At 35.7% G+C, this 15,561-nt stretch overlaps 1 protein-coding gene across 1 annotated transcript in view; it reads left to right on the top strand.

The window, feature by feature from the left end:
- Positions 1 to 15,561, top strand: part of MALRD1 (MAM and LDL receptor class A domain containing 1) — a 481,557-nt gene that overhangs the window by 122,075 nt on the left and 343,921 nt on the right. The window contains 4 exon segments of the mRNA XM_036226667.1: positions 926 to 1,013; positions 11,482 to 11,597; positions 11,599 to 11,659; positions 14,541 to 14,709. Of these exon segments, the coding sequence (XP_036082560.1) occupies positions 926 to 1,013; positions 11,482 to 11,597; positions 11,599 to 11,659; positions 14,541 to 14,709 (434 nt within the window).

The following is a 15,561-nucleotide window of genomic DNA, read 5'->3' as shown; positions in this document are numbered from 1 at the left end:
TAGGATGTCAATAAATAATGTATGAGGCAACTTTTAATGGAGGATAGAATTTAAAAAATGAAATAAAATCTCAACTTCCACACATATCATTTGTGAGTAAAAATGAAACAGAATTTCATGTATTCCTATAATAGTGGGGAAAGAACATGTTTTTTTAAGTTTGAGTTTGCACGAAGTTTCTTATTAAATTATAGCAGGATTCCCAAGTAAGTATGCAACAAATTTGCATAAGTATTAAAATAATTCATCATGATTAATTCTATTATAGTAAATCTCATCCCTAATCACAATCTGCCATACACTGTAGTGGTTTGTCAGCATTTCTTATTTTCCTGGAGTTTTGGTGGAATCGTGACTCCTGTGATAGCAGAGATGTCATATGAGTTTGCCGTGATTAATGTGGTTCCGAAGGAGATCTAATCAGGATTAGCGAGGTTCATAACGTGCTGCAGAATAAGGCTGGTGTGAGAAAACTTTTAAAGCCCTTTGATATGTGCATTCTAGCAAGTACCTCTGGCAGCAAATTGGATTTCTTGAAGGATGAAGAGATTTAACCTTGGAAACAGATGAACTATGGGGCCAAAGGTGGGAAAAGGATCAGAAAAAAACAGGGCGAGTCTAGAGTTAATGGTTGAAAGCTAAAAGGAAGTAGATAAAAATCTGATAAATTGAAAATTCAAAAAATAAAACTCACCAGAAAGTGAATTGGGTTTCATGGACCCAATGCAGTATGGGGCTTCCGGTGGCCAGAATTTTTAGGCAGAGACCAAATGCCTACTTAGCAAAGATAATTGCAGGGTGTTTTTTAGCAGTTCAGAAGAGAGTTCTCTTTAAGTACATTCTGAATTCCTTTTCAGCTGTGAGATTCCATAAATTAGTTTTCTTTATAATGACAAAGCATTTTTTTTCTATTTTTTTTTTTTAGATTTTGGTGGAGGCGTCAATGGAAGATGGCTTCACAGGAGACATTGTAGTTGATGATTTATCATTTATGGACTATATCCTCTATCCTGGTAAGAAAAAAATCTTGTAATATATGAGTATTTTCAAAAGTGTTAACTTTTAAAAACTACCAAGGAAATCAATCTTTCATTTCAACAAATATTCTAAAATACCCTTATATCCATTCCCTCAAATATTTTAAGCCTGGAAGAGGTTACTGTGAATCTTTGCTTATAATTACCCTTAAAATCTTTGCAAAGATAGTAAAGAGATTTGGTTCCGTCGTGTTCATGACACCTCACATGCCAAATATTAGGAAATCATGTCCGAAGTGAAACTGTAATTCTGTTATTTTTGAAGGGTTATAATAACCAAGTTGTTTGTCTTATAATTACATCGTTTGGGAGACTTAATTAACCTCTCAGTTACCTTCAGTGCCGTTCAATTCTCAGGCAACACTTTCTACATGCCTAAGGTCATGAGGCATTTCCATTTCCACTCCACATTATGGACTTCCCAGTAGAGAAGCCATACATCTTTCCCAGATACATATTTCTACCCTCAACCTTTCCCCTGAGCTGCAGAGTTATATATGCTACCCACCTACTTAACAGCTCAACTTAGGTGTCTAATAGGAACCGCGAAGATAACTGGGAAAGTAGCCAAAACAGCTACTCCCCAGCGGCAACTCATTCCAGGCTGTGTGTAGCGATCTACAAGGACTGGATCTAGAGGATGATTCTGGCACTGAGACTGGAGACTCTTAAATCGCATGATAAGGGGGAGCAAAGTCTTCTTCCTGGAGTAATCGCAGATGGGGCCTTTAAAAATCAGTGGCCGTAATCTGCATAGAACACATTCTCCTGTGTGAAAGTTTAACCTCAGCCCTGCTCCATCACTGAAGTGCTACCGGCCAGAAGAGCACCAGCCCCTCCTCAGACGTAATCAGAGGGCACTATTCCTCTCCTTTCCCTTGTGGCACCGTGACCCAGCTCTGGTCCTCCCCCTCATCATTCTGGCAGGACTGCTTACTCTAACCTCGCTGTGTAGTGGTTTCCATGGAGCCCTACAGAAAGCCAAACCCCTCTCTGCAAGGCCAGCAGGAAGGGAATCAGAATCGAAGTTTACCCTAACTCTCAATATCTAAAAGTAAATTCTTGATCGCCCATTGCCCCTCATTCTGCCATCTACCACCCCCCTGCCTCACTATTTCAATAAATAGCAGTTTATTTCTAGTTGCCTATTCTTCATTAACAAATCTGGTCAGCCACTGGCTTCAGATACATGCAGAATCCACTACTTGTCCTTGGTGCAAGCAGCCATTGTCGCTGAATGGATTATTACAATGGGTTTTTAAGAGGACTCTCTGCTTTTACCCTTGAACCATGTAATCTTTTTTCAAAACAGCAGCCAGACTGATCCTTTTCAAACTTAGATAAGATCATGTCACCCTATCATTAGAGACTTCCCGTGACATCCAATCTCATCTAGAGCCAGTGCCAAACTTCTTCCAGTAGCTGCCTAGGAATAGATGACTGGCTCCCTCAGACCTCTGCAGGACTTCACCTTCCACCAGTGTGCCTCCGAGCTCCAAACAAGGCCTCTGAGCTCCATACAAGGCCTCAGAGCTCGAAACAAGGCCTCCGAGCTCCAAACAAGGCCTCTGAGCTCCATACAAGGCCTCCGAGCTTGAAACAAGGCCTCCGAGCTCCAAACAAGGCCTCGAGCTCATTCTTGGCCACCCCAACCCATTTGTACCGCGGGGCTTTTGAACCTGCTTTTCTCGCTTCCTGGAATGTACTTGCACCAGACAGTCACTTAAGTCCCTCCTTTACTTTTTTCTGATCTCTTCTCAAAAGTTTCTCCCTTAATGAAGCTTTCTCTGAATACTACATACTCACAGACACATAGACACACTGACATGCAGGCAAACACACAGTCTCTTCCTTATATTTTTAAATCTTCTTTCCCTGTGTTATTTTTCTTTATAACACCTATCTCCCTTATAGTTAAATTTCTGTTTTCCCCTACAATAATGTTAGCTGAGGGCATACATTTTACCTGCTTATTGCCTTATTTCTAGCAGCCTGAATTGTATCTGGCACATGGTAGTTCTCAATAAATGTTTGTTGGATAGATGGAGAGGTATCTATATCTTTTTAAGTGCTTTATATACTTCCATTACATATTTTAGTTATTATTGCTAAAATACTTACTACTTCTAAATGCACGATACTATGTTTTGTGCCAGTCACTTTTTCTCAAAAGCCAAATCCTAGCGACTTACAACCACACTTATTTCTTATTCTTAAGTGTTGGTTAGTACAGGAGAGTAACAGCAAAAATGTGTAATTTCGTTCATAGCTCTGTATCATTCTCTGTAGCTCCGAGTTATGTATCTCTATTCCACGTGTCCTGAGTATCTGGGACCAAGGCTGAATGACCATGTCCCTATCTGACACATTCCATTGTTGTCAGAGGAAGAGAAAAAGAAAGCACACTTAGAACTTCTACTGGGACATGGTACAGATCACGTCTGCTCGTGCCCACTGGTCAGAGTAAGTCAGGCTCTCAAGCCTAACAACGGAGCAAAGAAGTGTTCTCCCCTGACAGGGAGCTCGGCAAGGGGGGGAAATATAGAAAATTCTTACAGAAGAGGGAGCTTATAATTAGGCACAGTAATAGAATCTACCACTCATGTGTGTCATCTCATAGAATCCTCTAAACTTTTAAGAGTCTAGAATAGTGCCTGGCCCATCATTGATGAACAGATGTTGAGTGTTGAATAGAATCGATACCTTTGTTATCTCAATTTCACGGCGCAACCTGAGGAGAAGATAACCTGCCCAAGGCTTCCTTCACTGTAAAGTGGCAGAACATGATACCTGCTTATTTGGACCATAATATTCACCACTGTTATTACACTACTCATCAAATCCACTAACCTTGAAAAGAAGAATATACAGTTTCTATTTTACAGACGTGAGAAATTAAACTTAAGGAGCACAAGTGACCTGGAGGAGAACACACACAGTTGAGGGCAGGAATGAGATTTTTCACCTAAGTTTGTCTGATTTCAATGGCTAGAGATTCTTCCAAATCGCTTCCTCCTCTGCACGTGGGGAGAATTACCATGACTCGAGCAGCAGAGAACAGAGAATACAGAAAGGAACACAAGTCACCTTCGACAGCTTCTGTTCCAGTGATCCTGCTGAATGCATTATGTGGCTGATGGTTCCACGGTGGAGGGAGAGGAACTGCCAGGAAGCAAGGCAGAGACGTGAGATATCAGTTACAGATTATCTTCTAGTTCAAGTTTTTGGAAGGAAAAGCTGGAATTCTAAAAACCGTCAGAACTGTGTGGTTTTAACATTGGCTTCTTAACAAAAGAAGCTTCGGGTTGAAACCACAAAGCCTGTTGTAGTCATAGGTTTTGTAAAGGAATTTGGTGTAATCTTGCCAAAAGATGAAAATAAAAATTAGGCTCTTAATAAAAATATTGTTCTTAATGATTATCAGTCAGGTTTTTTTTCCATGACATCTTGTTAGCAGAAATGGGATCAGTGCATGTAGGTTAACTTACAGGCATTGATTTGCTTTCAGTATAAACTGATTATAGCATATTTTTTTCTCCTTGGCTAACAAATAAAAAGAAATAACTGAAAAACACATACATGCAGACACAAAATACTGACCTAATCTCCAAAGTATGGATTTGAACATTACCTGTAACGTTTATTTTATACTAAAAGTGACTAAAAAGTAGATCATTTCATTTATTTTCTCAAAATCGACCTGTCTTTCTCCCATGCCTTCCTTGTTCCTTTCAATTACATCAGTATTCTCTAGCAACCCAAGAATGGAATTTGACAGTATTTGACTTTCCCCTTAAACTGGGCCCGCTTGCAAATCTTGCTGACTCCAACTCCAAAATATTTCTCACATTTGTTCTGTTTTTTTTTTTCCGCCCCCATTACTTCTACCATGGCCCTGATTCAAAACAGTATTGACTCGAATAGTAAGCTTTTTAACTTCAAACATGTATTAATTTTTTCCCCATTAGTGTTTATGCCATAAACTTAGTTTCTTTTCATTGTATCTTAGAATAACATTATTTGCTCTTCCATATCAACTCTTATTTTCTAACTTCTGTTTTTTTTCTAACTTAGCTTTCAAATCCATTCTCAATTACGGATCATACCTCCTTTGTTTCAATACTTTGATGATATAGATTCTTATTTTTAAAAAGTTGAGAATCATATGATTTTATTTCATTTATGGGATATAAAACCGAAAGCAACAAATGAACAAGACAAACAAACAAAAACTCACAGACACAGACAACAGTTTAGTGGTGACCAGAGAGAAAGAGGGAAGGGGAGGTAGATAAGGGTCAAATATATGGTGACAGAAGGAGATTTGACTTTGATGAAGACACAATGCAATATACAGATGAAGTATTATTGAATTATACACTCGAAACCTATGTAATTTTATTCAACAATGCCACCCAAATACATTTAAAAAATAATTAAGTAATTAAAATAGAAATTGATCCCGGAGGATACTAGAGAAAAGACTTTTTATTTATTTTTTAAATATTTTTTCATTTTAAAGTACTTAATTAATTTTATGTGACATTGGTTAATGAAATCCAGTAAGTTTCAGCTGTGCACTTTAACAGTAAGGCATATATATATTTACACTGTATTCAACTCCCATAGTTAGATTTCTTTCTGTCACCACATATTCGACCCCTTTACCCCATCTTACCTCCCCCTCCCCCCACCCTCTACCCTCTGCTAACCACTAGTCTATTGTCCATGTCCATGAGTCTCTGTTTGTCCTTTTCATTTGTTGCTTTTAGGTTTATATCTCACATAAGTGATTATCATGTGATTTTGAACTTTTTCTGTCTGGCTTATTTCGCTTAGCATGATTATCTTGAGGTCTATGCATGTTGTCACAAATGGCAAACTTAACCATGTAATAGAAAATCCTATGATTCTTTGCGTCCTGTTTAATGATGTTGGCCATTCTCAGAGTAGGTAATGATGGTAAATAAAGTTAAATAGTTTTCCCCTCACCTCAAATCAGACCTTCAGAGTAGATTGTTAAGTAAGAATTGTTGCCAGACATTCAAATTTAATAATAAGTATCCCAAAGGGAGTACGTTTCTCATTACTCTTTCCATCCTACATGAGAAAGGCAAGAAGTATGTTCCCTTCAGCAGAATACATGACAGTGTTCTTACTTCAAAAGTTCTTGGTGAGGGAGCTGGGTTATTTGCAAAAACACCTGTGACTACATGGCATTACAACATACCTTTTGTAAGCTGAAAAAAGAAATCACCTGGGCACTTTTCATCCAACTTAAAATGTCAGAATTCAGTACGTATATTAGAATTATTAGTTACCAGAAGTATTAATTATTAGAATGAATTTCATCATCCAAGCTATTTAGTGTTTTATTTTTCTCAGGAAAGTAGTTGCCTTAAAATGGAGAAAGTATGGTAACTACTTACAGGACGCTTAACAATTTTTATGATGTCGTCCCTTACTTGCCGAATGTTTTTTTTAGTTGTTGTTGAGCTGACAAAGTTGATTGGATCTTTGACACCCCTCTTCATTTGCCTCAGTACCTCACCAATTTTATTTAAAAAATGCTTGTTCAAGTTTCACTTCCTTATGCAAAGAGTAGTTTGTTTCAGTGTGAATAAAATGCCAAGAGGAAAAGAGTGAGTATTTTTATCTTCACTTTTAAGATATTACCCACAGCTTTCCATTTTATAATACTAAACTGTTTGTTATGTCCATTATTTTTGCCTCAGAAAAATAAATAAAATGAAGGCAATTTGTTTTGAGATTTTCTTTTCTTCCATAATTTACTAAAGATAGGCTTCGAAGAAAATACAAAATATTTGGAATGTTTACAATTTATTAAAAGATTCAAGGTAAAAATCAAGAAATTGGCAACTCAGTGATTACAATCTTAAGTATTCTAGCTTTAGTGTCTTTGGCATATCATTATAAAGTGATTTAGTGTACACCAAGTAGGAGAAATCATCCACAGCCAAAGAGCCATTCAACTTAGTACTGTTTTTGTGTTTCTAGAAAATGAAGACAAACTAACAACCTAATTTTAAACTTCAAATTAAAATTTTAAATTTGAAATTTTTACATTTTTTCAACTTTTAATTGAGAGAATTACTAAATGCCAAAAATGGAGGAAGCTGATAAAATACTTAGATTTTTGCTTAAAAATTGTTCAACCGCTTCTTTATCTTATTCACAGTTACTTTTCAATTAATACAATAGCTGTTAAAATAGAAAATACCTTGTGCTACCTAAACATTTTTATTGAATCTTCGTATTAAAGCAAAAATATTTCAGAAAGAGCTGATTTGATATTGGAGGTAGGAAAAAAGGCACTGCAAAAAAATGGTGACAGCCGGATCATAATCGTTACAAATCATAGCTAGAGAACAGCCTTGTTTGAGTAATACACACTCTCCCAGAAAGTAGACCTAACACAGATGCTTCGGTAAGATTGTGCTAAGTGCAGTTGTTTCAAGCTTGTGGGTGTAAGTCTGAGTCACCGTAGTAAGTGCAATAGGAAAAATGTATGTTTGCCCCTGGAGATATAGATATTTCAAATTTTTGAATTTTCTGAAGGTCACTTATGTTTAAACCTTGAGTAGCGATTTTAGATTTTTTAATTAAATATACTTCTTAACATCAGAATCGTGGTTAAAAAAAACATGCATGATTGCCTGGAGATTGATAAAGAATGACTATGCATATTATTCAAGCAATTCATAGTTATGATGTTTCTAAAGCTGGTAATAATTTAACGAGACCTAAGGATGTTAAAAAAAACAATTTTATTGCTTAATCGCCATTGTGGGAATGGCTAAAGGGAGGGCAGTCTAATATCAAACAAGTTGGAAAATCTGTTTTATCAGAAAGATTGTATCAGTGTAGGATGAGGTATATCATGTTTGTTACAGGCGGAGTTAGACCATTATCATCTGGAGCCTGAGTCATCGACTTAAAATGACAGGTGTGCAGGTGGATTGGGTTCCCTGTGGCTTAGGGATATGAATGATCAGACCAAACCAGACTGATGTCTGCTTTTTAGTGAGTGAAGACTTCAGACATTTGCATTTCACCTTTGCAATTTTGTTTAATCTGAAATGATTTCAGTGTTTGTTTTGTTTTGTTTTGTTTTGTTAGAGACTTAACTATCATTGCTTCCAACTTTAGCCTTTCTATGCAATTACAGGCAAAATCGTCATCATCATCATCATCATTATCATTATCTCTTACAGTTTCTTTTTTTAGAGTAGTGGTCCTTTTACCTATAATTCTGGATTATTTTCGATATGGAAAATGAGTTGTCTCTACTTTTCCTAAGTACAGACTCATCAACCTCCTTTTTCTAAGATACCCACTCATGTCCACATGTCCACAATTTCTTCTTAAGGAGGAACATTTCCTAGTTCGACTTAAAATCAGTCCTAAAAATGCAGTTAAGACTACCAGTTTGAATAAGAAGTCAGACCCGATGGTCCAAAAACCACAGCACTACGTATGCAGCACTACATAGAGATTTCAAATATAATTTAACATGCATTTATTTAAACGTTAAGTTGAGCTTATAAAAGAGAAAACCCCGGATGAGAGAAACAGAGTATTAAAAAATGGAACAGAAAGCATGATGTGGCTGCCAGAGTTAGGGAGTAACAGAATATGGGGTGGATGAGAGGGAGGACAAGGGAAAGGAGGGCCAGAGGGAAGTAACGTCCCAGGGCTGGGGTACCACCGGGATTCCAAAAGAAACAACTCAAAGCTTATCTAGAGGGGCTCTTCTACAAACTAGGTGCTAAAGAATCCTCACAGAAAATCAAGCCTGGTAAATTATGGCAGCCAGCCTCCAAAATATCCCCCAATGATTCCTGTTCTTGGTATTCACGCCCTGTTTACCAGTCCCCTGTCACAAATGAACAGGACTGATCTGTGTGATCAGTGACCCATAGAGCAATGCCTGTGTGTGATTTCCAGAGCTAGTCTTCTACTGTCTCCTCTTGGATCATTTATTCTGAGGGAAAGCAGACATCACATCAAAAAGATACTCTAGAAGCACTAGAGAAAGTCCAGGAAGTGAGACCTGTTGCTAAGAGCAGCACTAACTTCCTAGGCATGTGAGCAAGTCCCCTTGAAGCAGATCCTCGAGCCCCAGTAAGCATTTAGAGGGCTGCGGCCTTGGCTGACATCTTAATGACAACCTTGTAAGACCCTCAGTCAGACCCACCAGGCCAAACCTCCTCTACATTTCAGATGCATAGAAATTGTGTGGATAATAAGTGTATCAGTTTAAATTTCTAAGGTTTATGAAAACATAGAGAACTAATAGACCAATAATTAAAAATACTAAAGGAGCCCAAGCCCTAAGAAAATGGTATGACATTATTTAAAAAAAGTTTTTGAAAAATAATCAAATTGGACTTCTCGATAGGAGAAATAAAAATCAATGAAATAAAAATCTCGGGGGGTAAATTAAATACTTGAAAGCCAACATCAATATTATAGTCAACTGGGAAAAAACTAGAAGGAAATATCAAAGTGCAGCATATAGATACAGAGAAGGAAAATGGGAAAGGTAGATTTATTTGAAGGATAGATGATAAAAGCTAATGGAGTCCAGGCAGAGAAAAAGAAAATTGAGGAGAAGCAATTTTCAAAGATATACAAATTAATGTAACACATGGATTTAAGAAGCCTAGTGAACCTCATGCAAAATGTTATAGTAAGAATAAATACAGGTATAGACTCATGGAAATGAATTAGAAAAACAAAACAAACAAACACAAAAAAACAAAAAAAAAATTGAGAAGATTATGTTTAAAACAGCCAAAGATTAAAATGCAGTTACAAGAGAACTACAATTAGGTAGCTGACTTCACAACAGCAAGAATGGAAGTCAGAAGACAATTGAATATTATGTTCAAAAGTCTGAGAAATTATAACTGTTAGTCTAGAGCAAAGCAAAACTCAGGAATGAGAGTGAAAAAAAAAAAAGACTTTCAGCGTATAACATCCAAAACCAAACAAAAGATGATTTTTCTGCATTAGACTCTTATCAAATAAACTATATAAATATGAACATCAGAATAAGACAGCGTGAACTCAACAAGGACTGAGGTGGAAAGGGGAGTAGACAGCGAAGAAAATGGCAAACACATGGGCGGATCTAGATATGCACATGGATGATGCGTATGTAGTAAAACCAGTATTTATACACTGCTGAGAAGTATAGAAAGGGGCACAATTACTTTGGAAAACAGTTTGGAATTATCTTGCAAAGTGAAGTCATACGTGCTCCGTGACCAAGCAATCCCTCTCCTGGGTACGTCAGGAGAAATGTATGAGTCAGATAAAGAAAACCTCAAATCGAGCCAACTCTCAAAACATTAATGGCTAAAAAAACATGTACTATATTCATGTAGTAAATATTTTACAACAGTCAGAGTTGATGCACTGCAAGGACACGCATGATCATGGATGGATCCATGTACAATGTTGAGGAAAAGATAAAGTTGCAGAAGATTGTAGACAGAAGGAGTCTGTTCATCTCACATTCAAATCTAAACTATTATTTATTTAAAATGGACCTATGAGGTGCTCACTGTATATAGTCACTATTCTTAGCATTTCACAATGTTAATTTGTTTAATCACATAATGACCTAATAAATAAGCATTATGAAAGATTGTTTGGTATATATGCAAATGAGCAAAATGAATGATAATCTCCATCCTATACTTATGCCATGAAACTGTAATGAAAGATTTACCTGACCGCCTTATCCACTAATCTGTACACTATTTTATTGCAGTGACATCATATTTGGTTTAAATCCATTGCACCTACCATGTGCATGACATAAGAATGTTGTTAATAAATGTTTATTAAATAAATTACTGTATACATTAACTTCTATAAATTTCTTCTGAATTCTGTAATTTCAGAAATTATTACTCTAGTTTTTAAAATGTTTCTGGATGAATACTTTTGGTTTTGGTCTCTTTTGTAACCTTGAATCTTGCCTGTGCGAGGCTATGTGAAACAAAGGTAAAGGGGACGTTAGACTCATTGTGGAAGAGCAAAGTTTATTTACCTGGTGCACTAGAAGGTTTAATCACACCTGGACTCTGCTTTCTTCTGCCAACATCTGGAACTCCCTTGGGTCTTGCCCTGTCCTCAGACCTCCTGTTTATTTAGTGAGCTCTGAATAGTTTTGCAATAATTTCCATCTGTACGCCACCTGTTTTTATAATCAATGATATCCAGAGTTATTTGCTATTGCTGACCAAGAACTCCAACTTGTATGTTTATATAAGGAAATTCAGCAGATTAGCAATTAACATCAAATATTCTTTATTATGTTGAATATGAAGCATACTTAGAAAAGCTTATTGAAATATTTAAAGGAATAGAAAATCTGCTAAATGGTATCTGTATATTATTTCTTATCAAGGTAATTTGCCAGTGGACCTTCCAGCTCCGCCAGACACTCCAGTTTCCATAAAATTACCTCCACACAACTGTGCAGACAAAGAATTTGTCTGCAGATCCAGTGGTCCCTATATTGAAAAAAATCCAGAAACATGATTTTAGATATGACCGTCCTGACAAGTCAGATGAATCATCCCGTGGTAAGTGAATTACTAAATTATTTATTAAATGTAGACATAAATAGATGCTAGCATAATCTCTAAGTAGCATGGCCTAATGTCCCAATTAGAAATCTTCAATGTGGCTTAGAACAGTTTTTTAATGTAAAAGTTATTAGTGTAGAAAATTGTAATAGAAAAATCATACCTTCTTCTATCATGGCCAAGAAAGGTGTGCCTTTAAATTAATGTTTTAGGTTTGAAGCACATATTTTCATGGACTTTACTTGACTCCAGGACTATCAATTACTAGTTTCTCTATTCTACTCACACTCATGAAATAGGAAAGTGTAGGGAAAAAGCATTATAATACCCTCACATTAGATGAATTTGTTCATATTTTACCATTGCCAAAATGCACATATAAAATGACTGATATGTCAAATATGCACTGTTTATAAGAAACCAATTCTAGTACAGATCAACCCTCCAACTTATGTCCTATTGAAAGACGATTTTCATTTGTTGACATCTGCCAATCCACAACTTTTCCAGAATGGTTCAAAGGCAAATTATTTAATTTAAAAGTGAACTTCTGAGCCAAAGATACAGTATAAAAGGAGAAAAGTTAACTATGTCTGAATGGGTGAAGCACAAAATCAGGTCTGAACACTTGTGATATTTCCTCTTCCCTACTCCTTATTGAGAAGTATGTGTATTTACTGTATTATCATATTTCTCAAAGGTTCTGATAATATTAAAAGTTCAGAACATACAGATAATACAGTGTCTAGTGAAACTCTGATTTGTCTTACGTCAGCCTTATCAAGAAATTTTAGAACTTTAAAATCAAAAAAAGGTTTATGTTCTTTCAACCCAGAAAAAAAATGCCGCTTAATGAAAAAAATAAATTAACTAATTAATCTAAACTAAAGAACTCATAAAATCAAAGCCGACTCTCTCTGTGAATGAGAAGAGACAGTAATTAATTCAAGTGGCTAGGGACGTATGCTGTTCATCATGGATGGAAGATAAGATAATGGAAGAGTTTATACAGTATTCAGACGTTCTTATGGGAAGACACTAAAATCCTTTTATGATCATACATAAGTTGTGGTGTTTGTAAAATTTACACAAAATCTAATTAATTACAACTAATGAGTGTCTTTAGTGAATACGATTTTATTCTTGTTCAACCATTAAATTTTAGAAATGTCAGTTATGATTAGATAGGAAGTTTTGATAAGTTCTTTAAATGTCCTGAATGAATGTCTACTATTAAATTATTATTTTAAAATCATGGAGATATTTATTTATTTTGAATAAACATTAATTATTACCATTTTAATTCTTTTTTTTTAAATTAATTATTTTATGGAGACATTGGTTAACGAAATCCAGGAAGTTTCAGCTGTCCACTTTAACAGTAAGGCATATATATATTTACACTGTATTCAGCTCCCGTAGTTAGATTTCTTTCTGTCCCACACGTTTGACCCCTTTCACCCTCTCTGCCTCCCATCTCCCCTCTACCCTCTGGTAACCACTAGTCTATTGTTCATACCCATAAGTCTCTGTTTATTTGTCCTGTTTGTTTGTTGCTTTTAGGTTTATATCCCACTTATAAGTGATATCATGTGATTTTCAACAACAAAAATGTATTGTACACTTAAAAATTTGTTGAGAGGGTAGATTTCAGGTTGTATTCTTAACCCCAATGAAAAAGTAGAAAATGTAAGACTGTAGAGGATAGATAGATTTATCGAAATATTTCATCTTCCAAAGAGATGAAACTGGCAGGATCACACAGTTTGCTCAGAAATAAAATGATTATGCCATTTTATTTGGAATATGAAATCTACCCTTTAAACAAATTTTTAAGTGTACAATACATTTTTGTTGACTATAGATAACAATATTGTACAATAGGTATCTAGAACCTATTTCTCTTGCTTTTCTCAAACTTTATGCCCTCTAATTGTTTTTTAAAGAGATAGAATTCTTATCTTTTTCAATGATATGAAGAACAAGATTGTATTGAATCCTAAATCCTTGCACAAGATAAATATAATTTTATGATCAATATTAATGTTAGAGATTAAGTAACACAATTGAACATTATGATTACATATCAGTTTTTTTTTTTTTTGGTGGGATGTTTCCATTTCAAGTTTTACAGTAAATCTTGAGCCCATGTTTCTAAATGATGTAGTGGTATGCCATAGTGATGCTGTTTAAAAGCTGGCGTATACACCAAACTTTTTATAGTATACACAGAAACTCACTGAATTCTTATTCAAGCAGTGGAGGATTTAAGACAGACAGACAGACATGAACACATTTAGAGAGAGAAAGGGAGAACATTTTTACACACAACCTATGAATTTAAAAAAGTACGGGAATTGAGATTTTGTGTAGTATTAGAATACGGTCATTCTAAGAATATTGAAAACTTTCAAGGAAAGAGGTCCAATATAAAAGTTATTGGAAATCTTATTGCTTTGAACTTAAGTATTTGGAATTTGGAAAATCCCTTCAGAAACCGAGCTGAAGTTTAGCTTTGTAATATTACTGTAGAAAAAAGAACAGACTTACCAGAACTTGGAGGTCATGCAGGCAATGTAGGTGTTAAGTCAGAAGAGAATGGCAGTGCTTATATTGCTGGTAATTAAAATCTCACCTCCTTATGAAATCAGATTCTCTACCTCCATATTTCAGTTGCTATAAGTATGTTAATATAATACATCTACATGTCTTTAAAACTTTTACAGTGGTTATACAAACCATTTGCATAATTATTTTAATTATGCTAAAAAATTAGTAATGAAACAAGAGTAAGAAAATGCTGATATGGGTAGAAATCTCCATTTATTAACACATTTATTTTGATTAGCTAGTCTTATCTTGTTCTATCCTATTCAAGCTATGGAATATATCCTATGCAGCTTTGAAAAAGGAAGCTGGTGTGAATGGTACCAGGCAATCTCAGAAAATTTAATTCAAGATTCAAACACCTTCCAATGGGGACTCAGTCTTGAAACCAGCATTCATCATGGGGAAGAAAACCACAGGCCATCGGTGGATCATACAAAGTAAGTGACCACATATTTCGAACATGTCCCTCAGGAGCTGTGCATTAAGCAGTTTCCAGGAGTCTGCTCCACCATGTCCCACTAGGCCAGGGCTACTGACGAAAGTTCAGTTGACAGAATGAGAGGGCTAAGTGTATTCTTCCATATAAAATTTTTTTAAATTCAATTAAAAAAAGGAGTGAATGCTCTTGTGAAAGCCTTAGAAAACTAGAGAAAAGCACAGTTAAGGCAAATAATTTGTAATATCACACTCCCTAAAAAGCACTGTTAATATGTTTTAAAATTATCTATTCATACACTTGAAACTTTGAATTTATTTATCAATGTCACCATTATAAGTAATAAAAAAAAATGTCTATTCATTCCTCCCCACCAAATCCCTTCTGTCCTCCAAACCCTTCTCTCGTTCTCCTCTTTTTCCAGCTCCTCCTTCACCTCCTTGCCATTTTCCCTCTTCCAGTCTTTGCTCTTAATCATTGTTTATTTTGGTCTTTTCTTTCAGGGTTTAATAACTCATACCTTTCCCCTCTTTTTTCAGTCCACAAATATATTGAATACTCACTGTTTGACTAGATCCTAGTCTTCCTTCTTTCCCCTTAATGGTTTTAAGGAAATGTTACTAAAGACAACACAGGAATCCCCATTTAGATTACAGAGAACCTTTATAAAATCTCGATGTCTCCACACTTCTCCCCTGTTACAGCTCCATGATCCCCGGCTTCTATGGCTACTTCTTCAAAGAAAAATGATGGCGTATCTGCTGCCTGGTCCGTGGTTGCCTTGTACTGAAAGGGAGCCATGGTACCTTTAGTGTACAATGACTTTCTTTTCCTGGGCTGCCTTTTTCACCCT

Source organism: Rousettus aegyptiacus, unplaced genomic scaffold (assembly GCF_014176215.1).
Source record: "Rousettus aegyptiacus isolate mRouAeg1 unplaced genomic scaffold, mRouAeg1.p scaffold_m13_p_10, whole genome shotgun sequence".
NCBI lineage: Eukaryota > Metazoa > Chordata > Mammalia > Chiroptera > Pteropodidae > Rousettus > Rousettus aegyptiacus.
This window is presented reverse-complemented; position numbering and strand designations above follow the sequence as displayed.